At 50.3% G+C, this 27,761-nt stretch overlaps 3 protein-coding genes across 4 annotated transcripts in view; 2 read left to right on the top strand and 1 right to left on the bottom strand.

Annotated features, from left to right (window-relative positions):
- Positions 1 to 349: 349 nt before the first annotated feature.
- TSPAN1 (tetraspanin 1) lies at positions 350 to 27,761 on the bottom strand. 2 transcript variants are annotated; one of them, XM_027574550.1, is made up of 9 exons: positions 27,703 to 27,761; positions 5,193 to 5,332; positions 4,683 to 4,747; positions 2,033 to 2,239; positions 1,750 to 1,824; positions 1,451 to 1,549; positions 1,211 to 1,366; positions 1,032 to 1,115; positions 350 to 836 (listed from the first exon to the last, which is right to left on the bottom strand). In XM_027574550.1, the coding sequence occupies exons 3-9, from the start codon at positions 4,737 to 4,739 to the stop codon at positions 789 to 791; spliced, it is 726 nt and encodes a 241-aa protein (XP_027430351.1). In that variant the 5' UTR covers positions 4,740 to 4,747; positions 5,193 to 5,332; positions 27,703 to 27,761; the 3' UTR covers positions 350 to 788. The 2 variants fall into 2 exon arrangements, with proteins under 2 accessions (XP_027430351.1, XP_027430343.1); XM_027574542.1 differs by lacking the exon at positions 27,703 to 27,761 and having other exon boundaries at positions 5,193 to 5,366.
- P3R3URF (PIK3R3 upstream reading frame) lies at positions 8,744 to 9,731 on the top strand. Its single transcript, XM_027574583.2, has 2 exons — positions 8,744 to 9,013; positions 9,294 to 9,731. The coding sequence occupies exons 1-2, from the start codon at positions 8,770 to 8,772 to the stop codon at positions 9,335 to 9,337; spliced, it is 288 nt and encodes a 95-aa protein (XP_027430384.1). The 5' UTR covers positions 8,744 to 8,769; the 3' UTR covers positions 9,338 to 9,731.
- Positions 11,292 to 27,761, top strand: part of PIK3R3 (phosphoinositide-3-kinase regulatory subunit 3) — a 157,511-nt gene continuing 141,041 nt past the window's right edge. The window contains exon 1 of the mRNA XM_027574524.2: positions 11,292 to 11,395. The gene's annotated coding sequence lies outside the window, so the exon portion shown is untranslated. The remainder of the gene's footprint in view (positions 11,396 to 27,761) is intronic.

Raw genomic sequence — 27,761 nt, 5'->3', positions numbered from 1 at the left:
TGCAGTATTTCTGGTCTCTCCGCCCCCACTTGGGCACAGGCTTGTTATTTTCATAGCTTTCCAGTCCATTGCCCCCACCCAGGAGGGGGTAGTTTCAGGCCAAAGTCCCCCCACATTATAGGTAGGCAGACTGGCCCAGCCCCCAAGTCCTCCCTGAGTGCCCTCTTGGTCATCCCTGTTAGGCTCCCTCCCAGGCCTGAAATTCAAGTGAAGGAGGAATAGGCACCTACCTCCACCCTACTTTCCTTCTGCGACCTTTACCAGGGTGTTGTTGAGTCATTAGCCCCTCAGGAATCTGAGGCCAGGTTGGGCAAGGCGGGCCTGCCTCTCCAAGAATGCATGGAAAGAGTTCGAATGAAGACATTTTAATTGGGTAATGAGTTCTGAAGTGCCTTCTACCTCTCTGTCGGTGCCTGCTGATTTTACATATGCCTGCGTGATAGGGTGTCGTTCTCTCATCCCCCAGAGGCCTCCTGGGGTCACCAAGAGGACCCCTGGGCTGGAGGGGCTGCCAAGGGTTTGAGGGACAGACTGGAAGCGTGGGCAGGAGAACTGGCTGCCTTAGAGGTTCTGACCCCGACCCCACCCATAGAAGGAAAAGTCAGGCACAGCCTGAAGGGGGCCATCCCCTATTTGGCCCCAAGTCCAGAGCAGCAAGGCCAGCCCACTCTGGCCCAAGTGACACCGTTGGATACTGTCCCCACCCCAGTCACTGTTGCTTGGCGGCGCCAGGGTGCCTCTCCCCAGTTCTTAGGTGGCAGCAGGCGGTGGCGGAGGCAGAAGCAGACTTATTTCAAATTGCAGTACAGATACATGGACACAATCATGGCAGCCAGCTGGTGGGAAAGGAACGGGCAGAGGTGAGGGATGTGCTGAGGGCCCTTACGCTTTAGTCCCCTGCCTCCCGGATACCCTGCAGGAAGCTCCAGTAGAAGTCTGTCTCCTCCAGCAAGGCCTCCAAGATGGGTCAAGCAGCCTGGTCCAGTGGGGTTATCCTGCCCCCCCCCCCCCCCCATTCCTCATCCCCTTACCTCCAAGCCTCCAATTCCGGCTGCCACACCACCCACGGTGACTGCGTTGGTTCGGATATCATGCAGAAGCTGACTGAAACAACCCTTGGGGTGGGGGAGAGCAGCCAGTCAGCAGCTGTGCCCCTCCCTCATTCAGCACTTTGAGGCCATGAATGCAGCCCCCACCTTCCATGCCACACCTGTACATTGTCCTCCTTCGCCTTCTCCTCAGTGCAGGGTCCTGGGGCTGTGCCCTTGCCATTGTCGGAGCAACAGTACGGGGGAAAGGTACTGTTCTTCATGAAGTAGGGAGAGTCCTGAAAGTCCGTGTAGTTGTTGAAGCCACAGCACTTGAGCTGAAGAGGAGGCGGGATGGGTGGTCAGCAGGGCCTTGCTTCTTCCCCCCCCCCCACCCCCAAATCTCCCCTAGCCCACCTTACCCCATCCATGGTGGTGTTCCACACTTGGGTGAAATCCTTCTGGGAACCGTAGTCGTGCTTGATGGAGGACACTACCAGCAAGGTTAGGAGCTGCTCAGCCTGGAGGGGCGGGGGGCAGGCCAGTGCTCAGGGCCTGGCCCGGGAAGGTGGCCACGCACAGGCCACAGCCCACTTGCAGGGCCCTTCCCCATCTCCCCCCTTGCCCCGCCCCCCCACCATGGTGGTTCGCCCCGCCCCCTCACCACGTGGGTTCGCCCCGCCCCCTCCTCACCACCGCGGTTCGCCCCGCCCCCCCTCACCGTGGTGGTGTACACCAGGGCAACCACAGCTCCTGCTACCTCTGCGACGAAGATGAGGAGGAGGATCAAGAAGAACTGGATGGGGAACAGAACTCTGAGTTTGAGAGAGAGACGGTCCCTCAAGCCTTACTTGTAACCCACCACCCAGTAAAAGGAGGCCGCGGCCCCCTCTACTGAGGGCCCTGGAGTCCAGAGCATGGTTTGGGGATCCCCAGGGCCTGGATTCAAGGGTGTGGGGACCCTGGGTCTCGGGTATGGGCCCGGGGAGCTGGGTTTGACACACCATCATGAGGGCACACTTGTTCTCAGTCTGAGCACCGTAGCAGCCCAGGAAACCGAGAGCAAAGAGCACTGCGCCCGCAGCGATGAGGAGGTAGCCCACGTTGACAAACTGCACGGCACTGGACGACAGCGGCCCGAAGATCTTCAGGAAGGACGACCCATCGACTGACACCCAGATGCCCACGGCCAACAGGGCGACACCACACAGCTGGGGACAGAGAGGCAGGCCTTAAAGCGGTGTGGGCAAGCAGCTCCTTACCACGCAGTTGAGTCAGGAAGATGGAAAATGAGAAATTTCTCCTTTTATTGGCTAAGGAGTCTAAAAACTCATCCTGCAGGGAGGAAAAACATTCTGTAGAGCCAGAAGGATGGGAGCTGGGCCACCCATAGCCAGCACCAGGCTGCACACCAATGCAGATATAAATGAGATCGGGGGTTCTAGAAATATCCACAGGATGGGGGAGGGCAAGGCAAGACTTTTCCCCACTGCTGTCAGGGTCCTGCCACATAGCTAGGAGGGAAGCGGGTGAGGCCAGCAGGGCCTCCCACCCAATTTCCTTGTGGAGTTGACCGCCTCTGTCCTGGGACAGGTGAAACAGTGGGGTGGAAGCCCTGAACAGGCTCACCAGTCACCATAGCAATAGAGGCGGGGCTGAGGTTTACACCTGCTTCCAACCGTGGAGTGGGACTCTGTGAGAAAGGACACCTACCTTGGGGCCCCATTTGCCTCCTTTCCAGGATTAAACTCCAGGCCTGCCCTTCATCTAACCTAGACCCCTCGTTGCCTCACTAGGAAAACTGAGGCACCAGAGGGGGAGTAGAGCCGGGGCCTCTTTTAGAGGCTCTCTGGCTCAACCCCAAACCTCAGGGAATCCAGAGGCCCAGAGGGGGAGGAGGTACGCTGTCCAGATGCCACAGCTCTTAGAGCAAAGCCTTGCTGATCCAGAGCATCAGTGGATGAACCAGCCTGATACCACCTTGGTGCCCAGTCCCCAGCTGTAGAAACTGAGGCTAGAACCAGGAGTGAGACGGCAGATTGTGGCTAGATCCCAGGCATGTTTACTCAAGGACAGAAAGCTGGGCCCCCAGCCTACAGGGTCAAATTTCAAGGAGCCTGAGACCTGCCCTGCCTTGCCCAGCCTGGCAAAGCCTGAGCAACAGAGGCCAGAAACCAAACCGGATTTGCCTTTAACCCCCTCGGGCCAGAACACCTGCTCTCCATATTGCTGGGATCCCTCTGCCTTCCCCAGATATATGGATAAAGGCTACTTCCCTGAAGCCAAAAGGAGCCCAGGGCATGCACCATATCGGAGTCAGAGAGGTCACATACCCGTAGCCCAATTTCTCCAAATCCCTCTATACTTCACGTCTCCACCTCCTCACCTTCTACTCACTCTAAGCCACTCTAAAGTGGCTCCAAGGTCTGTGGTGCCATCCTGAGCTAAATCGGGTGGGCACTTTGTGCGCCATACCCTCCTGACCTCTCTGAGATTGTGATCTCCTTGTTTTCCTCCTGTTACTCTTTATCTGCTTCCTGGTGGCCATTTCTCCACATATCCCTTGTAAGCTCGGTTTCGCTGAACTCACTCAGCCTGAGAGCTCTTACCCACTCCCATGGTTTCGCTGATTATTTGTGGTCATGTGACTTCCAAATATCCATGTCCAGCTCCAACCAGAGCTGCAACCCCATTGGGTACGCAGCTGCCGGGGAGACATCCCCTGGGTTGCTCAGACCAGAGACATGGGCTTTATCTTTGAAGCCTCTGTTTCCCTTGCCCCTCCTTCTGTCCCTCAGCCAGCATCTGTGGGCTTTTCCTTAGTCCATTTCTCCCCATCTCCACCACCATCTCCAGGGTCATGCCTCATTACTCAGCTTCCTCAGACATGCCCTACACAGTCTGTTCCTGGTTTCCTGAACGATACCTGATTTCATTGCCTCTGGGCCTTTTTGCATGCTTTACAACCCCTTCACCCAGCATAAATGTCCAGTCTCAGCTATTTCCTCCAGATAGTCTTCTCTGACCAGGGTTCAAGCCCCCCTCCTGGGGGCTCCCATAGCCCCTGTGCTAAGGCCAGGCGTTGCATGTTGCAACTGTCTGCTTATCTGGCCTGCTGGACCTGAGATCCTCAAGGGCAGAGAAAGAGCTCACTCACCTTTCCCCCAGCACTTAGCACAGAGTCTTAGGCAATAAATGTTTGTTGAATGAATAAGGGTTGCTGTAGGCCGACTCTCTGCTCTGAGGTCTCTGGGCATCTCTCCTTTCAATTCTCCGTCCACCCTACAGAGGCCACTGAATTTCCTTGTACACTAGGTAAACTTGGGCAAACCTCTTCCCCTCCCTGGGCCCCCAATGCCTATAAAACGGGGACATCATTCCTGTTAGCCTATCCTACCCTGCTCTAAGTCGGGTCTGAAGTTTCCTGGAAAGGAGGAGCTTCTCCTAAGCTTCTCTACCCCAACTTATGTGGCAGCCAGGCTGCTCCTGAGACCAGTACTCAGCATTTGGGGAGACTTCTGCACCTTATCATAATGGGAAACTTGCGCAACAGAGTCTGGGCACAGCGATCTCCCATTTCCCAGCTTGAGCTCTGCTTAGGTTGTGACCCACTCCCACAGGGAGGCCCGAAAATCCCACAACCCTCATACTTACAAAGATGAGGAAATTGAAGAGGATCATCATGGTTTTAATGAAGCTGAAGCACTGCATGGTGGCTCCTGGGAGGCAGACAAGTGTGAGTTAGGAATTCGTGCCGCCCGCCTCCACTGCCACCTGGGCTAGCCCTGGCATTTGGACCCTGACATACGAGACCCCAGCATCCAGGACCCATAAATCACCCAAATTCCCCCGCATCTAGCCTCTGACACCTCGGGACTTTTCCGAAGTCCTATCCTGACACCTCTGCCTCTCTGTAGGGCTCAGGCCCTCTCCCAGCGCCTGACACTCAGATACTGACACCCCAGGTTTCTCCACTGGCACCCCAAGCCCAGCCCCCACACCACAGGTCACTCCACGCCCTTCCTTGGCACCTACATATCCTGGACTCCTCCACCAAACCAACCCTGGACTCTTTTAGGACCCTCCCCATTTGCCTTCCAGCTTCCCAAACCTGTTTCCAGGTTGATTTTACTTCATAGGACTATCTCTATCCTGTGCCATCACCTGTTCAGGGCTCTTGGTAGTGAGTTCTGAAGGAACTGAAGGATCTGCTGAGGCTCCAGAGGGGACAGACTACTCCAGGGATTTGCCACTCGAGGGTGCAGGCCATGAGACGGAGCTGGCTCTCGGGCACTGCTGCTCACCTGCAGGTGGGGCAGGAGTTTTAAAGTCCTCTGCTTACCTTCCCACCCTGCCCCACCCCGCAGCCAGTCAGCTTCTTCTTTCCCTGCTGCCCCCTGCTGCCTGGAGATCTGTCCCCATAGCCACAGGCCTTGTCGGCCTGGCAACGCCAACCACAGCAACACCCTTCCTGATCTGAAGAAGGAAGAGAAGTCGGAGGGTAAGCAAGCGGCCCCCAGAATCTCTGAGTGCTCTCCACCGCAACGGCCCCCAGAATCTCCAAGTGCCCTCCACCGCAACGGTGCATGGATGCTTTCTGGCCTACATCTGCTGATCCATTCATCCATACCCCATGTGCTCATGGGCACACACATCTGCACACACAGATACATACATAAACACCTACCCGTGCTCATGAGTGCACACACGCATACATGCCTCACACACTGCACTGTGTGTGGACTGACTCCCGGCAAGTAAGAAACCACAAAACAACATCCGAGGGACATACTTAAAGTCTCTCTCTCTCTGTCTCTGTCTCTCACACACACTCTCAAGCACACACACACACACACACACACACACACACACACACACACACACTTTCAAGGAAGTGACCCAGGTTTAGCAGCTTCTACCCCCTCCTCTGAGTAGCATGTGACTCCTAGACCTTTTCCCTCTATAAAATTTCAATTTCCCCATCTTTTTCCTCCCTTCGTCTTTCCTCCTTACCCGCCTCCCTCCCCTTCCTTTCTCTTGCTTCCCCCCCATCCAGTGTTCTTAGCAATCTGTCAAGCACCCCTTTCCTTTCTGCCAGAAGGTGGCACCATGATCCCACAAAAGCATCACCCCCAATTCTAAAACTTCGCAGTCTCAGTCTACATGAATCACTCAAGGGCTTCATTTGAACCCCTGCCTGCCTCTTTTCACTCCAATGCTCCCACATCGAGGTGCTGTGGAAGTTCTGGCTTTGGAGCCACTCAGGCCAGGCACTCCCATGCTGGTTCTGATGCTTCCTAGCTGTGTGACCCCGGGGTGGGGGGATTTCTTAAGCTCAGTTTTAAGCCTGTTTCCTGGTCTATATAACAGAATAGTTATAAGGATTTTATATAAGATTTTCTCCCCACTCTGGGAAAAACAGGAATGACCACAGACAGGGAAAGTCAGAGTAGGGAGAGTCATGGCCAGAGGGGGTGTGGGATGGACAAAGGGGACTTTTAAAATTTTTTAAAAATTTGAATATATTTGACACTAATTTTTGTTTCTTATAATGGGAGGAAGCAGCTGAAGAAACGGGGGGGGTCAGTAATGCTAATATCTGTGTAGATTGTGTTTTAAATGCATTACATATATGGTCTTTTCCCCCCTCTTCACAACAATCCTATGAGATAGATTCTCTTTTTCCCCCTTTTTATTTATTTTATTTTTTTAAAGATTTTATTTATTTATTTGCAGAGAGAGACACAGCGAGAGAGGGAACACAAGCAGAGGGAGTGGGACAGGGAGAAGCAGGCTTCCCGCCGAGCAGGGAGTCCGATGTGGGGCTCGATCCCAGGACCCTGGGATCACGACCTGAGCCCAAGGCAGACGCTTAACGACTGAGCCACCCAGGCGCCCCTTTCCCCCTTTTTAAATATGGGGAAACAGAGGTACGGGAAGGTTAAGTACTTGCCATGATCACACAGCTTGTAAGTGCGAATCCAGGATTCACCCCTAGTCAGTCTGGTGCCAGAGTCTGTATCTTAACCACCAAGCAGACTGTCTTTAGTGATGGAATCTCTAAGAAGGCAGGAGGAGCTGACTTCCAGAAAGAACAGGAGAGGAGGCCTTGGTCTGGGGCTTGAGGAAGAAAATGGCCAAGGGCAAGTGGGTTTACAGGAGTAGGGGCTAGAAGTTGATGGGAGCAAGGTCCATTTTCTAAGACTAAGGATGGCAAGAGTAGAAAAGGGAGGGGAAGGTGGTGTAGGGCCTTTAAGGGTGGTGCCCAAACCCTCCTTGCAGGTTCCTACAGGTCCAGAGAAAAGATGGAGGCTGGGAAGGAGGGCTGGAGGTGGAGTAAGAGGGAAAGAGAGAGGGGGCTGAAGTCCAGTGTTCCACAACAACTCAGTGCAAGTCCTGGCGGAGCCACTGACATTCCTGTCTGCTACAAGAAAGCATTGACACAGCTTACATTCCCGTAGGGACCCAGCTGTTCCTCCACCTGCACTAATGAACGGCTTTCTCTTTCCCCTCAGGAAGACTTGGAACCAGGTCACCTCCGTCTATGACTTCAGTGCCCAGCACACATGAAGTTGTTAGTGAACAATTCCTGAATGATTGAATGAGTAAATGAGCGTAGAACAGCAAGAGTTAAATGTCTGGGCTTTGGACCGTAGCCATCATGGATGGGAACCCCTGCCTGCCTCTAATTGTGTGACCTCACCTAACTGAGCCTCAGTTTCCTTATACAGTCGATCCTCATTATTCATGGCTTCCATATCTGTGAATTTACCTACTCACTAGAATTTATTTGTAACCCCGCACCAATACTCATGTCACTTTTGTGGTTATTCGTGGACATTTGCAGAGCTGCAAAAATGTTGAGCTGCCCCATCCACATGTTCTCAGCTGAGGCTGAACAAGAGGATTCTCTGCCTCCTTGTTTCACCTCTTATAATGTACATCTGTTCTTCTTGTGGTCTATTCAATGTCACATTTTTCCCATTTTCGTACTTTTGGTTAATGATTTTGCTGTTTATCAAATACTGCTGAAGTGCTGTCTAGTGTCTCTGAGCGCAAGAAGGCTGTGATGTGACCTACGAGGAAGTATGTTAGATAAATGTCATCCAGGTACAAGTTAGAGTGCTGTTGGCTATGAGTTCAATGTTAATGATTCAACAACAATATAGTTTAAATTAGGTATCTATAAACAGAAACACACATAAAACGAGGTCATGTTCTGATTGATCAGTTGACAAAAATGTTATGACCCGAGGCTGGTAGGAATCTAACCCGATAGGTACATTGGCTCGATTTGCTAATGCGCTATTTGTGGTGGGGACTTTATTAGACCATAACTACTGTGAATAATGAGAATCGACTGTATATGAAATAGGAATAACGATAGTCTCCTTGTAAGGTTGTTGTGGGATTAATGAGAGAGTGTAGAGTACTGGGCGCTCTTTGGCACACAGTAAATGCTTAAGAAACGTTGTTAATATTGTCCCTGTGGATAAATGAAAAAGGGAGGGAGTAATTTTCCCCTACTCAGAGTTCCTTTTCCCTGGGGGCCAAGCTGAGGTTTTTCTGGCCCTTGGGCTGGACCCATTGAGAGAACCCTGAGGGAGCCTGACCCATGGGGAGGGGCGGGGGACCAGGACCTATAATAAAGAGCACTACCCTTATGCAGACTATGTCACAGAGGCCCCAGCTGCCCTAGCCAGGAGCACCCTTGGGCACACTACAGAAGCTCCCTGTGCCCATGGGGCCTTCTCAGCCTGTCCGTGCCCCTCGGCCCCGGGGCCTAAGTTCCCCCTACCGCAGGCCAGGGCTGGGCTGGCCTCAGCCTCGAAATCCCAGGATGTTCAAGTGTAGCCACAGAAGGTACCGGCAGAAACCCCAAGGCCCAGCTGCCACCACTGCAGCCACCAATCCTGCCACCGTGGCCACAGATATCAACAACACTCTTACCGCCACCACCAGTGTGTGGATCCTTCCGCCACAAAGTTAGCCAAGGGCCCTGAGGCAGGGTGGGGGTTGGAAAAACCAGGGCCATTCGTTTCCCCCAACTTAGCCCTGCCTAGGCACTCTAGGGGGTATACCCTGTGTGAAATACCACCCCCAAAATATGGTGGGGTCTTGATGGCAGACTCCTAAAGGCTGAGAGCCTTAATGGAGGGTGTATTGGCTGAGAGTGGAGGGCCTGGGGAACTGTGAATCTAAGAACAGTGGAGCTTCCAGAACTGCTGTCTTCCTCACACTCTTCCCTCTCCTTCCTCTCCTCAGTTCTCAGACACCTTTGTCAACCCGGCAGCTTTCTGATCTTCTAGAAATGTCCAGAAACTAGTCCAGAAGCTTGGCTGGCTCCGGACCTGCGTCTTCTAGGGGCCATGAGTGGTTGACAGCAGGCAAATACAATCATTTCTGCTCCAACGGCCTTACTCCACTCCAAGGTGTTTCCAGACAACTATGCGGGGTACGAGGGCAGGCCTGGGGCTGAACGCTCCCCGGGACAGGCTTCGGTGAGGACAGATGGGATCACAGTTAGACAATGGAGGGACAGCACAAGGTCAGCAACACACACCATTTCTCCATCTTTGGCCTCAGCTATTGATCTGCCCCATGAGGTAGGGGGCCTTCCTGCATTGCACAGGGAAAAGGGTCTCCATAGACATCTTGGAAGTTATAGAGAACCAGATCCTTGAGGAGGGAGGTAGAGGCACGGATCAGACAGGGATGGCATGAGAGATTTCAGGGCTTGAGTCTAACTCGAAGAGCGCTTCAATGTGAGCTGTATGTGGCTCTGTGCCTGCGACGGTGAGCGTGCAGATGTAGATGTTGGTGTGTGTGTGTGTGAGAGAGAGAGAGAGAGAGGCCAGGACAATGGGACTGTGAGCAGATATGTGGCTGAGTGTGCCTCTTCAATGGGTTGTGCCTCTGTGGCCGGCAGAGCATCAGGTATGTTCGTAAGGGTCTGGCTGTGCCAGAGGGAGGCAAGGCTGAGAGGAATGAAGGTCAGGAATGGGGTGCGGGCAGCCTGAGGCAGGAGAGGGTTGCTTGTGAGGAGGGCGGGCCACCTTCAGCCCCCTAGCTATTCCCTGAGGCCAGTGTGTTCCAGGAGTGTCAGCTGAGCCTCCGCGGTTAGGGGTGGGGCAAGACTGAGTTGAGTCCAGAAAGGGGGAGGGTGCTGAGCGCTCCGGCCTGGGGATTTTCCATTTGGATTTCTGAGTGTGTGCCCATGTGTCATCAGGTGTAACTGGGTTGCTGTGGGGTGTGTCTCCATGGAACTCTGTCTCAGTGGCGGGAAACACTGTGAGGGATTCTTCTCTAACGTGTCACTGTATGCGTGGCTGTGTGTCCGGGGCTCCCTTCCCTAAGGGTTGGGGGTGGGAGTGAAGCCTGAGAGCCTGGGCCTGGCCCTCCCCTCCCCCCCAGGGTTCAGGAAACCTGTGAGGAGAAAATGAATTGTGTTTGTGTCCTTCAACTCCAAGGCTTGCCGGGACCCTGAGAGGAGGGACGGGACAGAGAAGTCACTGGCACTTTGCGCACAGAGGGCGCAGGCTGGGGGATGAGGCTCGGCAGGGTATGGGGGAAGTGGCGCTGAACCTCAGTCAAAGCAGGAAGGTGGCTGGGCTAGCGCCCAAGGCCCACAAAGGGGCCCACACGTTTAAAGACACATGTCACAGTCCATGAACATATGCAGACGTGTAAGTAGAAGTAGACTCACAGACACACAATGCAACAAACACAGGTGCATGCAAGTACAGGCTTATAAACAGAGCTGCACACTGCCACTGATGCACATGGACCTCCCCAGCTGGCATATGTAACCACACATACACGTCCCTATAAAAGAACGCACACAGACGTAAACATGCTTACATCTCGACAAGCACAGAAGCATATAGACAGACACACGTGCAATCACACTCATACAAACCCAGGCATACACAGACACACGCACACATGCAGTCACACTCACCAGACTTCCCTGCCCGGCCCTGGAACCCAGAAGCTTCCCTCCCCTATAAGAATGTGTGTGTGTGTGTGTGTGCGTGCGCCCCCACTTGTGTCTGTGTGTATCTGTGTCTGTGAGAGTGTGTGTGTATGTGTGTGACTGGGGGGGGTGCTGAGCTGTGGGAACCTGATGACATCATCTCTTCTGGCTATTTTTAGCTCCCTCTGCAATGGCTCCCCCGCGGTCCCTCCCCTTCCAGGCTCCCGGAGGCAGCCGCAGCCAGAGGGCACCCACCACTCCAGTCTAGGTGACCCCTGGATGACTGGGTACAGCTCACTCATTCCCACCCCACCAGAGCTCCCTGGAGGTTGAGAATACCAGAGGAGGAGGCTTGGGCCATGTGGCAGCCTGGAACAGGGGCCTGGATTAGGTGAGCAGACCTGGCTGGTCTCCAGCCACTAGGGTGCCTCCGCTTCTGCTTTTCAATCTGAAACTGTCTCCATCAGTAGTGCCTGCCATGTGCCAGGGAGGGTGCCAAGTTCTGGAGATAGAGCAGTGTGCAAGACAGCAGGAGTTCTTCCTGGTGGGTGTTACAGCTCGGTGGGAGACAGACATTAAACAGATCTCACAGGCACTGCACCAAACTGTGTCAAGGACTCTGAACGTTGGTAACAAGGGGATTCGGTCTGGGATGATGCTCTCTTTCTATCTCATGGAGATAACCTGAGGAAACCAGAGGGGTACCTTCCCTGACCTTCCACCTTCCACCCCAAAAACCACACTCCAGAATTCCACAGAGCAGAGCTTCCTCCCCACACCCCAGGCTGTGCCCCCAACATTGCCCCAACCCACCCTCCAAGTGGTGGCCCCTCACGATTCATGGCCCCCTTTCTTTGGAACCTCCGCCCCCCGCCCCCCCCCCCCGTTGACCCCTGGGAGCCAGTCCTTAGTCCTCCATCTATGGATGAGAAAAGCAAAACTCTGAGAGGAGTAGGGCTGGACCACACCTCCTGGTGCCCAGGCGGCAACTCAAGGAGATGGCAGGCCCAGGGAGGAAGAAGTGGTGGCGGCACAGGTGGGGGGGTGGGGGGGTGGGGGGGTGAAGGTTGGGGTCAGGAGGGGAGGAGGACTGTGGCCCGAGGGGTCCTTGCCCAGAGCAGGGTTCCTGCTCCAGCCAGCCTCTGGGCAGCCACCAGAAAATCGGGTTTGGCAGCTTGGGCCAAGTGCCCAGGGGCTGGAGGAGGGGTCCAGGCAGCTCTGGGGAGGATGCCTGGGGGCAGGCTTATCCTCCGACCCAGAGTCCGGCCAGGCCCCGGGCCAAACTGTCCTGTTGGGGGAGCATTTTGTAATACTGGGACCCTTTGGAGTGTGGGGGGAACAGCTCTGGGCTGGAAGCAAGAGGCCGGAATTCCAGTCCTTGTTCTGCCCCAAACCTCAGTGTGATCCTTGGAAAGTGCTGCGCCCTTTCTTGGCCTGAGTGGGCCCTCCCAGGAAGGAGCGCTGGAGGACTACTTTCCCTATCCCCAATTCCTGCCCTCTGGGTTTTCCTGGGAGTCTGACTCGGGCAAAGAAACACAAAGTTTGTGTTTGGGACAATGGGTTGGGACGGGAACAGACCGCCCCCAGGGCACCAGGCTGGAGGTACCTTGTCATCAATGGGTCAATGGCCGGAAGCCTAGCTCCAGCCCTACAATGCTATATGGGTCACCCCACCCTTACCAGTACCCTCACCCACACCCCTACTTCCGTCCTCTGTTCCTTCCTCACCTTCAGAGAAAGCTACTGGGCTCCCTGGGGAATCTCCTGTACCTACTCCATTGGCTTCCTGCCCTGTGCTCAACCCTCCCTCCCCCTCTTTCCACTTGACGGGGCCAGTCTCCCAGTAAACTTTCTGTCCCTGGATCCTGGGGCAGGCCCAGGAGGAAAGGAAGCTGGGTGGAAGGCCTGCACAGGAGCCTGCTTTTCCTGCTACCATCAGATACTTGAAGCCCAAATGAGGGGGTTGGGAGGAGGAGGGTGGACTGAGTGCTGGGGCCTAGGACAGGGCTGCCCTGGCATATTCCAGCCCCAGGGGAAGTGGGAATATTACCCTTTACCTATCCAACAATCTTCCTGTGCCTTCAGCAAATTCAGAGAAGAGAGCCCAGAGCTGAGGCTTGCTTCCTCTGGAAAGCAAACACAAAAACCCAGGACAAGTGAGTCCTGCTTGTAGTCACTAAGTCAGCGATAAATTCATGAAAACACAAAACCCATAAAATTCTAAATGCATAGAATCCATAGTCATGGAATCTTAGCATCACAGAATTCTAGCATGGTGAAATCTGAGTTACAGTCAGAAATATAGAATTCTGGCATCACTGATTCCCAGATCACAAGGTTAGAGTATCCTCGAATAGATAAGTCTTTTTTTTTTTTTTAAAGATTTTTTATTTATTTTTTTGTCAGAGAGAGAGAGCACAAGCAGGGGGAGCGGCAGGCAGAGCAGGTAGAGGGAGAAGCAGGCTCTCTGCCAAGCAAGGAGCCTGATGTGGGACTTGATCCCAGGACCCTGGGATCAAGACCTTAGCCAAAGGCAGACGCTTAACTGACTAAGCCACCCAGGTGTCCCTCGAATAGAGAAGTCTTGAGAAATCAATGAGTGAAGTCTTCACCTTCAGGTGGATGTTTAAACTAGAGGATGGGTATTGGGCATGGGCAAAGGAGTTCACGCATGAACACTAAGGAGGAGGCAGAGAGCTCAGGACACACGAGCTTAGGATAAGAAGCCTGCAACAAACCAGACAGAGGACAGACATCTTCCATGAGAACACATTCTTGGTTTCTAAGGATGAGGGGAGTAGGGTGGCAGGAAGGGGGCACAGAGAGGGGAACTATAGAAACAAAGAAAACATAGCCTAAAGAAAAGATTAGCAAGTAGCCTAATACACCAGCCACAATGCCTCCCGATTTCTCCATGGTTGGGTTTAACACCAGCCCAGGACATTTTCCAAGGTTAGTAAGACTCCTTATCACATTGGAACGGCAAGCCACATCTGGCTTTTGTGGGAAGGAAAGCACCAAGTAGAAAATATTCTGTATACCACAATTTCTTGGGGCTGCTGGGAAGAGCAGACTCTTCAAAGAGGATACTGAGCTGTGACCAACAAAGCCATGCTGTGGGGTGGGGTGTGGAGCCCCTAGCAAGGCCTTGGTAAGGGACCTTGTGGAGAGCATCTGCCTGGGGTGGTGCCTGGGAGGGGCATCTCTACAAAGGGAGCCAAACTTGAGGCAGCACTTGATATGGGGATTCATGCCTGATTATGGGGTTGGTTACTTAGTAAACAACAGGGATATTTACCTAGCATTTCTGGGAAACTACTGCAAACTCAGGAACCCAGAAGAAGCAGTTCCAGAGAGAGGCAAATGCCAAGCTCTTCTGGGCATGGGGAATGGGGCAATGTCAGCTGGAGATCCTCTTGCTCGGCCTCCTGTCCTTGGATTCAGCTCAACACCTCAGCCCTGACCCCTACCCACATCCTCATTTGCCTCCCTCTCCCTGCTTGCCTGCCAGTCTCCCCACCTCCATTCATCTGCTGCCTGAGCTTTGGCAAATCATGGCCCCTCCCTAAGCCTCAAACCTCCTTTGCTTTCTTTTGAAGTCGATAATTGGGTCCTAAGCGCAGGTTTTAGTATTTTATATTCCTGGTTTTGTCCAGATCAGTTCCCTTTCAGACGTCTCCGTGCTCAGCTTCCAGAAAAAGTGTCAGGCAGCTTCAGGGGAGAATGGAGGGAATAGGGAGTATAAATACTGCTCACATTCGATATCCCTATGTGACAGGTGTTTTATTTATTTATTTATTTATATTTATTTATTTATTTATTTTTAAAGATTTTATTTATTTATTTGAGAGAGAGAGAACGAGAGATAGAGAGCACGAGAGGGAAGAGGGTCAGAGGGAGAAGCAGACTCCCCGCTGAGCAGGGAGCCCGATGCGGGACTCGATCCTGGGACTCCAGGATCATGACCTGAGCCGAAGGCAGTCGCTCAACCAACTGAGCCACCCAGGCACCCTATATTTATTTATTTTTAAGATTTTATTTATTTGACAAAGAGAGACACAGTGAGAGGGAGCACAAGCAGGGGGAGTGGGAGAGGGAGAAGCAGGCTTCCCGCGGAGCAGGGAGCCCAAAGCGGGGCTCGATCCCAGGACCCTGGGAGCATGACCTGAGTTTAAGGCAGACGTTTAACCAAAGAGCCCCCAGGCGCCCCATGATGGGTGTTTTATAACTCTTACGTGATGCCCACAACCACCCTGTGTATATAAATCATTGCTCCCATTTTGTGGATGAAGGAACTGAGGCTCAGGGAGGATAAACAACATGCCCAAGGTCATCAGACTAGAGAGAACTGGAATCTCAGCGAGGTCTGTCTTAATCTGAGGGCTATCGTTTCAGATTAGCATTAATCCATGTGGCGTCAACAGGTCAAATGAAAACCCATGGGTGGGAGTTTCAGGGAGCAGTAGTCCGTGTGGCCAGCCCTAGGTAGGTAAGGAGTTCCAGTTAGGGAAGTGTGGGATAGGGGCTGACAGTCTGTGCTGTGAGAAAAGCTGAACTGAGTCTCTTCCTACTGGGAACTCTGGGTGTTCTCAGCTCAGACGGGAGAGAGCTGGACTGGGGGGTGGGTATAATGTGGGGTCTGAGTGGAGAGTGGGGTGGTCCTGGGCTGGTCTTCAGGGGCTTGAGGGGCTGTTGCCACTGCTCCCGGAGAGAGTGTGTCTGTGTTGGGGAGGAGTGGGGAATGGGAGCTTCTTCACTTTCTGGGATCGCCTAACCACCCTTCCCCCAGCCTCCAATGAAACTCGTTTTCAGGGCTCTGGAACCTGGTTGCAGGGGACTTTCCAGGTGGGATAGCATCATGGTGTGTTGGCACTAGACTCATCTCTAGGAACCTTTTGGATCCCTAAGCCTCAGCAAGCTTGCACAGTTGCCTCTGTTAACTGACTCAGTGGACTGGAAGAATTTCAAATGGAACGCTGACTTCTGCCCTTCCCAAGGTGGGTCATCACAGGAGGCTTGGAGATCCGGTTAAGTCACTGGCTCACAGGGTCAGAGAGGGAGGCAACCCTGGGGGCCATCCCATCCAAATGCTTCATGTGAGGGTGAGGAAGGAGTTTGAAGTCCAGAAAGGGAGCAGGACCTGCCAAAGATCACACAGCTGCCAATGCTGTCCCCACCAAGTGCCTGGCACTCCCCTTGGCACTGAGGACACAGCTGAATCTTGTTCTTGAAAACTTGCAGCCTAATGGAGAAAACAGGCTTGGTAGATACACCAAGAGAGGTGTCAGGGTTAAAAGAGAGGTTCAGACTTGGGACACTGGGGGCTTAGAAAGGCGGGGGCACGGACCCCTACAGGCTTCACTGAAGATGTATGGGTGGTTTTGGAGTTGGGCTTAAAAGAGGGAGCAACGTTTTAGCTGATATAAAGGGGTAAAAGACTTTCTGGCTGAGACAGCATGAGCTGCCTCACTGAAGGACATGAATGACTTGCCCTGCAAAGACTGGCCCATGTGGGTGGAGTGGAAGTCTGACGGGCAGCAGTCTAAGACCGGGCTAGGACTTGAGGTCAGAACTGACTGCCCTGTGAGAGCACAGTAGTCCGTCACAGAGGTGCAGGCCACAGGGGTAGAGGGGCCCCAGCGGGTGGTAGGGGGGATCTCAGGAGATTATTAGCAGTATGGCAGGGGACTGCTAAGCTCTCCCACCCCCGGGCCGGGGCTGTTTCCTTTAGTCCAAGTTACACACATGCACAGAAAACCTCGGTCCCCACTTCCCTCGACGAGGACCCAGGCCCGGGCTGAGGTCCGCCCAGGCAAGGAGAAGAGAAGAGATTACTCCCTGCTAGCTGACTTCCCGCCCCGTTTCACGTCCAGGGCGCACACCTCCTCCCTTGAAGCAGCTTCCCTCCCACTCCCCCACTGCTTCTAAACCCGCCACTGGTCCGGGACAGGACGGGGACATCCTCCGCTTTGGAACTTCGGAGGGCTCCTCCCCTGCTGCTGTGATGCAAATCCGCCCCGGATTTATTCTCGGGAGTCCTTTCCGTAAAGTGCGACGCACCCGGCGCCAGCCCTTGTCTGGAAGTGACTCCTCCCGCCCTGACCCAAGGGCGCCAGGGCCTTGAACGGGGCGGGGGGCGGGGACGGTACTTTCCCAGCGAGCGGCTGCGGCGGCTGCAGCCCGCGGGCGGGGTGACGGTGGGAGCCCGGGAATGGGGCGGCCGGGGCCGTGGGCCTGGGGGCGGGGCTGTAATTAACAGCTCGAGGGGGGGCGGGGCGCGGGGGTGGGGAGCCGGAAGCCGCGGTGTGTAAGACCCCAGACACCGAGTGGGAGCCACCGAGAACCTGACTGGGAGTGTGTGGGTGGGGGCACCTTGGTCAGGTAGGGACTCTGGTCTCCAGGTCCGGGGCCGGAGGTTTTGATAGAAAGATTAGAAGGTGTAGGGCTGGACAGCGTTGGAGGGTGGATCGAGGGGGAATCCTCCAGCCTAGGAGGGGCCACCCCCAGCCTGAGCGCGGCTCCGCACCTCGCCAGGTCTCTGGTGTCTGGTCACTGTACAGTTGTGGTTTATGCAGTGAGAACAAATTCCACCGATCCCTGTCCTTATCTCGCAGGGAAACCAAGCTGTAGTTACACCTCAGAGGCCTGTCAGCCTGACACTACTAGGGACAGGATGGATGCAGGAGTGGGGGTGCTCGGTGCACTCCCAGGAGCTCCAGATTCAGGAAACTGCAGGACTGGTGTGAGCAGGTTATATAAAATGCTCTCCAAATGGGCATGTATATATAGGCATAGAGAAATGGCACTTACTGAGTGCCCACTGCATGCCAGACTAAGGGTATTCACCAAACTGACAAAAAGAGTGATTCTTACTTTTTTCTTGGTACTTTCATAGAAAAGAACAATGCAGGTCTTTTTATTGGGAAAAAAATAGACCTGGTTTCAGCACTGCTAACCCACTGATTTGGCCTTGGAAATGTTGCTTTAACTTCTGCAAGCCTCAGTTTTCTTATCTGAAGATAGTAATTATAGGGGAACCTAGGCACAGGGTTTGGTGTGAAGACTGAATGAGTTAAAGCATCAGAGGTCCTTGGAACAGTGCTCACAGTAAATGACAACAGTGAGGACACTTGGTTTGGTTGGGATTGTGTGTGGGGAATGGGGGAGCAAAAAGCCTTCTGAAAGAATGGAAATCTGAGCTAAGTCTTGAAATATGAAAAGGAACTAGTCAGTGGAAAAGGGAGGAAGAAAAAAAGAAAAGGGTGGAAGAGAAGGACATTAATGACAGGGAATGACATAAGCAAAAACAGGCTGGTGAGAAACAGGACAGCGAATTGGGGGAAACTCCTGAATGGAGATGAGGTTAGAAAGGTAAGCTGGGACCAAACTGGAGCAAGGTGGGGAGCTTAAAGTTACTGAGGCTGGTTTTCTGAGAGCTATTGGGGGTCTTCAGCAGCGGCAGGAAGAGAGAGGCTCCCTGTGAGGCAGTGTGGAGGCCAGGAGACCTGTGAAGAGGTGGATAGTGGCATGAACTACAGCAGCAGCCCTGGGATGGAAAGAAATGGATGGATTTGAGAGGTAGAAATGGCAGGACTTAGTGACACATGGATTGAATGGGAGACAAGGAGATGTGAGGACCATATCCTGGTTTCCAATGTGGGTTCCCCCCACCCCACCCCGGGGTGGTGCTATTCTCTGAGATGGGGAGCAGGAAGGGTAACACATTTGAGGGGAAGCTGAATTCAGTTTTGGACATGCCTGTGACCACACCCCTGGACAGACCCTCAATAATTGGGGTCCTGCCATCCCACCTGGCAATTACTCTGTCCAGAAGATGGGAGAGGTATCATTAGCCACCGCTGGCTGTCTGTTCCCTGGCTGCGGCTGGCTGGAGGTCTGGGTGGAGAGGTCGGGGGAGGGGGGCTGCCGCCACTGGGCTGGGCCTAGTGAGTATTCTTTTGTGGCTCTGGGCTGCCCGGCAGTTTCTTTGGTTACAGTCATGTTACAGGAGCTTGAGGATAGGGTTGTCAGGTCCCAGAATGGGGGCAGTTCTCTGTGCTGCTTACTGTCTCCATTTTACAGCTGAGGAAACTGAGGTTCAGGAAGTGAGTGGCAGAGCCAGGGAGGGAACCAAGGTCTGTGGGATGTCTTCTCATAGTACTGGCTGCCACATCATCACTGGTGACATTTGCTCCAAGAGGGGCAAGGAAAGTACCCAGGACCATGGCTCCTTGGGGGAGAAATGTAATCTGGAGGGCTGGTGGGGACCAGGGAAGGAGGCAGGGAAAGCTTCCTGGAGGTGGTGCCATTTGTGTTGTCATAGAAGCATAATCTTGTTTTCTGTCTCCCAGGCCAGCCATCGTTGGCAATCAGTCATTGCCTGCGGTGAGGGAGACCTTGGCTTCTGAGGGGCCTCTAGGCAGAATGTGTCCACAGAACCCAGAAAGTGGCAGTCTGGAATTCTTGCAGGCATTTCAGGCCTGCGGTGGGGCACTTTTACCTGTCTCTGGCACCTATCAGCCTGGGCATCCCCTCTGTCCTGTCACTCCACTGACAGCTGGACGCCCAAGACCTACCCATTTTCATATCAGAGTTCAGCACAAGTTTATGGTCCGTTCCCAGGTTTTGTTTTACTTTAAAAAAAAAGAGGCATCATGTGAGGAAGTGATGGATTCTTTCTAAGGGCGGACTAGCAAAATGCAAGAAAAACTGCTCTTTCTGTGAATGATTGGGGAAAAGTTGTGAGACACAAAAAATGTTGCTAACCTTCTTGTGTCACCCACCAGCTGTTTCTCCCCAGGTGTCTAAATGGCTGAGATGGTAAATGGGTAGCCAAATTCTTAGGAGCTAAAAGGGGTTACTTGCAAAACAATGTTTAAGTAATATTTGCTCATTGTGGAAAATATATGCAAGTAAGAAGAAAAACTATATAAAGCATCCATCAAGGAGAGGTAAATGCTACTAGCATTTTTTATATATTTATCTTTTTCATTTCTGGGCATATGTGGCTTTCTTTTACATGGTTAATATACTATGTAGACAGTTTTGTATCATGCTTTCTTACTCAACAAATTGATATGAACTATCCCGTATCATTTAATTTAATGGCTGCCTAATCTTCTGTATGGAATTACTATATTTTATTTTACCAAACCCTAATCCTTACACATATAAATTTTCTTTCTTTCCTCCTTCTTTTCTGTCTTTTTTCTTTTTGCTATTATAAAAACTCTGTGATGAAAATCTTGGTGCCTAAATCTTTAAAAAAAATTTATTTATTTGAGAGAGAGAGTGTGTGCACAAGTAGGGGGAGGGGCAGAGGGAGAGAGAGAATCCTGAAGCAGCCTCCCCACTAAGTCCAGAGCCTGACATGGGGCTTATCCCAGGACACTGAGATCATGACCTGAGCCGAAATCAACAGTCAGCTGCTCAACTGGCTGAGCCACCTGGGCGCCCGCTTGGTGCCTAAATCTTTGCCCATATTTTGGATTTTTTTTTTTTACAAGTTTTTCTAGATGAGGAATTACTGAGTCAGAGAATCAAAATATTTTTTGAGATCTAGATATGTATTTCCAAAATGCTTTCCAGAAAGAAAGGTTCTACCAGTTATACTCCATCACCCTGATAAAGGTATTAACATAAAAAAAAAATCTTGGGGCACCTCGGTGGCTCAGTCGGTTAAACATCTGCCTTCAGCTCAGGTCATGGTCTCAGGGTCCTGGGATCCATCCCCGCCTTGGGCTCTCAGCTCTGAGGGGAGTCTGCTTCTCCTTCTCCCTCTAGCCCCCCACCATTCTTGTTCTCTCAAATAAATAAATAAAAACCTTTAAAAATAAAATAAAATTCTTGGGGCACCTGGGTGGCTCAGTCATTGGAGCGTCTGCCTTCGGCTCAGGTCATGATCCCAGGGTCCTGGGATCGAGCCTGGCATCGGGCTCCCTGCTCTGCAGGGAGCCTGCTTCTCCCTCTCCCACTCCCCCTGCTTGTGTTCCGTCTCTCGCTGTCTCTCTCTCTCTGTCAAATAAATAAATAAAATCTTTAGAAAAAAAATAATAAAAAAATAAAAATAAATAAAAGTAAAATTCTTGCTAATTTGATAAGTAAAAAATGGAATCTCATTTTTTTGGTGCTGATGAGTAGTTTCTTGGAGGCCAGAGCAACATGGGTCTACTAGGTCGATGATTTGGTCCAGTCTGACTGGTGATTTCATCTACTGATCAGACAGTCTCCTTCACTAAATCGGTAGGGTTTGGCTATTGTTGTGAACATCTATTGTTTTTACCTGCCTGGAATTCTCTCTTCCTCTGGGTAGCAGTCTCCCAGCGTTTTGTTTTGTTTTGTTTTGTTTTTCAGTTTTTTGTCGGGGAACATCCCTCCTCCATTTTGATCCATGTGGTTCAAATGGGCCTCCCCTCCCACCCCACCCAATTCCAGGGATGGGCATTGAGACCCTAGCCTGACCAATCATCACTGTGATGGGCATTTCTAGTCCCTTTCACCTACATGACTATAGCTTTGTCATCTGGCTTTGGAGTCAGAACTGGTTTTAAATCTGGGCTTTGCCCCTGACCGGGGGATTATTTGCCATTTTATATAGGGTGGCCAGAAGAGAACTCATTGGTAGAGTGATATTTGAGCAGAGACTTACAACAAGGAAGGAAGCAAGCCCTGCCTGTACTTGGGGGAAGAATGTTTCAGGCAGAGGGTAGAGCAAGTGTAAAGACTCAGAAGTGGGAGTATATGGGATGTATTTAAAGACCAATAAGGAGGCTAGTGGCTGAAAGTGAATTCATCCTCTCTGAGCCTCAGTTTCTCATCTGAAAAACGTCGATGACAATAGTATCTGTGTTTTAGACTGGTTGTGATGAATAAATGGGATAATGCTTAGGAAAATTCCCAGGACTTGCAAGCTATTGTTATTAAGATGACAGCTAAATCTTAACCATGTTGGCCATTTTTTTTTTTTTTTTGGATGACTTGTGCTTCTCCTTCCATCCTAGTTCCCTTCCTCTGATTCATACTCTTGTTAGTCTACTAGCCTATATCTTCTGCCACAGTTTGTTCGTCAGTCACTAATGATTACCAGCACCTACTATATGCTACACTAGGTTATAGGGCTTTTTAAAAATATGCCTATTGTCCCATGGGGGAAAGTACATCTGTACCTTAATAGCCACCATAGAAAGCAAAGCAGGCCCAAGAGAGTAACTAACAAAGGGCTCTGGCAGTTTAGAGGTGAGCTCATAGAAGGCTTCCTGGAGGAGGTGGAATTTGCGCTGACTCTTGAAGAAAGGTTTTTCATGGATGCAGATGAGGTGGAAAGGGCATTCCAGAAGGAAGAAAAAGGTGTGAGCCTGGGCACAGAGGCTGGCACGTCCAAGTCACAGGTGGGGAAGGGGGAATGGCTTGATATGGTACAAGCAGAGTGTGTTGGAAGGTTGAGAAGTGGGGACAAAATTTTGAAGGGACTTGATTGTCTAGTTAGGGAGTTTGGACTTACTCTGTTAATGATAGAGAGCCATTAAATATTTTTGGGCAGGGAGTGACACGGTCACAATTATGTTTGGGAATGATCTGTCTGGCTATAGAGGAGGAGAGCTTGGAGTCAGCAGGGACACAGGATGGTAGCAGGGACCCAGGAAAGAGGCTGTGACAGCTGCCTTGGTGAGAACTGATGGGACTTTAGGAGTGGAGATGGAGAAGAAGTATGATAGAGATGCAGGGAGAAACAGGATCCTCTAACTGCTCTCTGAAAGATCATCAGGGAACATATAGGAATTGACCAAATATGGCTACAATGAAATTGTGCTGTTAACTCTTCTGAAATTGGGCTTTGGGCAATTGAGGCCAGCTATTTTCAGTCCCATCCCACAGAAAGACCTTTCAGAATGGGGAGATAGATAGGAATACGTGTCTGCCCTAGACACCTTCCTGTTTTGGCATTTGATAACTGCCCAAAACTTCAGCAGCTTGGGGCACTCTAGCCATCACCCTGTCCTTCAGGGATCAACTTTCTGAACAGGGATTTCTCAAAACAGCTTGAATTGAGAGGTGAAGAATTGAGTTTTGGCCCTAGGAATGTCAGGCTTAAAGCTCTGTAAACTTGGAGCGGATAATGCTATGATTCCCACATAATCTTTTCAAAAGGCTGTTTTGACTTTCTAAATGATCTACCTAGCTGAAGAAAGAAATCAAAGATCATCCAAAATTCGATAATTTGGGGGAATCCTAGATCTGCCATGTTGCTTTTTTTTTTTTTTTTAAAGATTTTATTTATTTGACAGAGAGAGACACAGCGAGAGAGGAAACACAAGCAGGGGGAGTGGGAGAGGGAGAAGCAGGCCTCCCACCAAGCAAGGAGCCGGATGCAGGGCTCGATCCCAGGACCCTGGGACCATGACCTGAGCCGAAGGCAGATGCATAACGACTGAGCCACCCAGGCGCCCCGCTTTTTTTTTTTTTTAAGATTTTATTTATTTGGCAGAGAGAGAGAGAGAGCACAGAGCAACAGGCAGAGGGAGAGGGAGAAGCAGGCTCCCCACTGAACAGAGAGCCCTATGATATGGGACTCAATCCCAGGACCCTGGGATCATGACCAGAGCCAAAGGCAGACGCTTAACTGACCGAGCCATCCAGGCGCCCTTTAAATAAGGAAAGTCAATCCAGACTCTGGGCTTCAGGATTTACAATGCCAGTTGGCATAGCATCAGGAGGCTAGGGGAACTCCGGCCTTAAACATGGGTGACCACTCAATGACCTCCTCCAGAGTTTTCCCATCCGCAGACGGCAAGGAGTCCTGTGGGCTGACTTTGGGGTAGAGGGATTTGGAGGGAGGGGATCCAGCAGATGATTATCATAATAGCCCAGCTGAGCATTTTTCAGCTACGAGCATTTTTACCCACATTAACTAATTAACTGACAGTTGGTCCAAGAGGAGATGAGGGATGGTAGGAGACAGGGAGCTCATGCCTGATCACGCTTCCAGGGTCTGGAGGGGACTGATAACGTGACTACAGTACTAGGGCCAGAGTGTTTGGACAGGGGCTAATGGACAGGAGCTAATTCACAGGCTCTTGGGCCCATGTGCATGATGGTCAGCTGGTTTGCCCGAGACAGTGTGATTAATGCCCCATTCAGTCCAGGAGCTGTCACAGTCAGAGAGACCCAGTCAGACCCCGTTACTGATCTGATGACAAGTGCATGGGGTGTTGGCTGCTTCATCACAGATGTCTTCTCTGGAGAACTGTCTCTGTGTCCAGGAAGCTGAATGAGATTCTTCACGGTTAGAGATGTTGTATATGATTTTTTTTTAAAATAGGAAAATTTCACATCAGAACCCAGTCAGTGATAAATTCCTATTACTGTTTATCTTCTATCAGAAAAGCCAGAAAGGACATGCACATTTACAGAAATGAGTGTTAGCACAGCTCCTACTAAATCAGTGTAGGCATCTTATAATTTCACATTTTTAAATTCACTTACAAATTTTATGTAAGTAAAACCTACTGGGTTTTTTTGTGTATAATTCCATGGTTTAGACAGGTTAGCAAACTTAACTGTAAAGAGCTAAGTAGTAAGTATTTTAGGCTTTGTGGATATATAGTCTCTGTCATAAGTACTCAACTTTGCTTTTGGAATGCCAGAACATCTGCAGATAATACATAAATAAATAAGCATGCCTTAATTTATGGACACTGAAATTTGAATTAATATAATTTTCATGAACTATTCTTTTGATTTTTCTCCCGATCATTAAAAAAATCTAAAAACTATTCTTAGCCTATGGATTGTACAAAGGAATGTGCTGGGCTGAATTTAGCCCTTGGGCTATACTTTCTGACCTCTGACTTAGACCAGGGTTTCTCAGCCTTGGCACTATTGACATTTGGGGCCAGATAATTCTTGGCTGTAGGGGCTGTCCTGTTGCATTGTAGAATCTTTAGCAGCATCCCTGGCCTCTACCCAGAGGTGCCAATAGCATCCGATCTCCATTTGAGTTGTGATAAGTAAAACTGTTTCTAGACATCGCCAAATGTCTCCTAAGGACCAGAATTGCTCCCAGTTAAGAATCACTGGTTTAAAGGGCACCTGGGTGGCTCAGTTGGTTAAGCGACTGCCTTTGGCTCAGGTCATGATCCTGGAGTCCCGGGATCGAGTCCCACATTGGGCTCCCTGCTCAGCGGGGAGTCTGCTTCTCCCTCTGACCCTCTTCCCTCTCGTGCTCTCTGTCTCTCATTCTCTCTTTCTCAAATAAATAAATAAAAATCTTTAAAAATAAATAAATAAATAAAATAAAACAACTATTTAAAAAAAAAAGAATCACTGGTTTAAATAATTGTATACAGTCATTTAACCACCACCACAGTCAAGATACAGAACAGTTGTTGGATGTGAGGGCAATCTGGCTGCGACATCTGTCACCGCATTCATCACAAGGGTTGATGGGGCTGATCTGGCTAGCTAGGCGATATCCCCTTCTGCCCTCACCGCTCCATGTGCGTCCCTCCTGAAGCTGCTCGAACTCTGTCAAAGAGGACAACCTTCCCCCAATAGAGGAGGACAGATCTTTGGTCAAGGGTGTGCCAGTAACTGCACTCTCCGCTAACACCTCTAAACAAGCTCTCAAGATATGGAACAGTTCTATTCAAAAAAATGTCTCTCTCATACTATCGTTTGATAGTCAGCACCTCCCTCCCTCCTACTTCGTTGTAGTTATTATTTTCTGTTCCTATAATTTTGTATTTTTCTAAACAACATATAAATGGAATCGTACAGCCAATCTCCTTTCGAGTTTGGCTTCTTTTACCCAGCATAATGCATTTGACCTTCATTCATGTTGTTAAGTGTATCAGTAATTTATTCCTTTTTATTGCTGAGTAGTATTCAATTATATGGATAATCCACAGTTTGTCCACTCACCATTTAAAAGGTTTTTGTGTTGTTTCCAATTTTTTTGTGATTATGGATGAAGCTGCTTTAAACATTTGCGTGTGGGTTTCTGTGTGAACGTTAAGACTTCATTTTTCTTAGGTAAATACCTAGTATCATATGGTAATTGTATGTTTAATTTTATAGTAAACTGCTAAGCTTTTCCAAAGTGAATGTACCATTTTAAATTCCCACTGGCCATGGTTCAGAGTTTCATCTGCTCCACATTCTTACCAGCACTCAGTATTGTCAGGGTTGGTTGATTGGTTTGTTTGTTTGTTGGCCACTCTAATAGGTATGTAGTGGTGTCTCACTGTGGTTTTAATTTGCATTTCTCTAATGGTTAATGGTGTTGAGCATCATTTTATGTGCTACTTGTATATCTTCTTGGGTGAAGTGTTCATATTTTTGGCCCTTTTTTTAAATGGTTTGTTTTATCTAAGTTCTTTAGATACAAGACCTTTGTTGGATAAGTGATTTGCCAATATTTTCTCTCAGTCCATAGCTTTTTTTTATTCTCTTAACAGTATCTTTTGCAAGCAGAACCTTTTAATTTTAGGAAGTCTAGTTTATCAATTTTTAATTTTATGGATTGTACTTTTTAAATTTTTTTAGTTTTTTAAAAAGTATTTATTTATTTGACAGAGATAGAGAGAGAGAGAATACAAGCAGGGGGAGCGGCAGGCATAGGGAGAGGGAGAAGCAGGTTCCCCACTGAGCAGAGAGCCTGACGTAGGGCTCCATTCCAGGACCCTGGGATCATGACCTGAGCTGAAGGCAGACGCTTAACCAACTGAGCCACACAGGTGCGCCTGGATTGTACTTTTTCCTTTTTTTTTAAGATTTTGTTTATTTATTTGAGATAGAGCAAGAGTGAGCGAGAGAGAAAGAGAGAGAGAGACCGCACAAGTTGGGGGGGGGAGGGGCAGAGGGAGAAGCAGGCTCCCGCTGAGCAGAGAGCCCAATGAGGCGCTCCATCCCAGGACTCTGGGATCATGACCTGAGCCGAAGGCAGACACCCAACCACTGAGCCACCCAGGTGCCCCTGGATTGTACTTAAAAAAAAAAAAAAGATTTATTTACTTACTTTATAGAGAGAGAGCATGGGCGAGCTGGGGGAGGGGCAAAGGGAGAGAGAGAGAGAGAGAGAGAGAGAGAGAGAGAGAATATGAACCTCAAGCTGACTTCCCACTGAGCGCAGAGCCCCATGCAGGGCTCAATCCCATGACCCTGGGATCATGACCTGAGTTGAATTCAAGAGTCAGACACTTAACCCACTGAGACAGCCAGGCACCCCCTATAGATTGTCATTTCTGAGAAGTCTTTGACTAACCCAAGGTCGCAAAGGTTTTCTCCTATGCTTTCTTCTAGAAACGTTATATTTTTAGGTTTTACATTTAGGTCTGTGATCCATTCTGAGTTAATTTTTATATAAGGTATGAGGTATATGTTGGGCTCTTTTTTTTTTAATGTGGACATCTAATTGTTCTAGCACCATTTATTGAAAAGGCTATCCTTTCTCCATTGAATTGCCTTTGCACTTTTGTCAAAAATCAATAAGCTTATATGTGTGGGACTATTTCTGGGATCACAATTGTGTTCCATTGATCTATATGTCAATGCTAATTTTGCTAATACCATACTGTCTAATCGCACATTTTAAATAAAACTCCTAAAGGTGAATTCTTTTGGAATGATTATGTGTCCAATAAGTGTTCTGGCATGCTGAACACATCCAAGATTATGAAATATTTAAAACCCAAAACTTACATTTTGGTGGAAATCTTGTAACAAAGTTGGTGGGGTGGCAGAGTTGATGACTCAGATGT

Source organism: Zalophus californianus, chromosome 4 (genome assembly GCF_009762305.2).
Source record: "Zalophus californianus isolate mZalCal1 chromosome 4, mZalCal1.pri.v2, whole genome shotgun sequence".
In the NCBI taxonomy this organism is placed as follows: domain Eukaryota; kingdom Metazoa; phylum Chordata; class Mammalia; order Carnivora; family Otariidae; genus Zalophus; species Zalophus californianus.
Note: the sequence above shows the minus strand (reverse complement) of the source record. Positions and strands in the feature narration are given on the sequence as shown.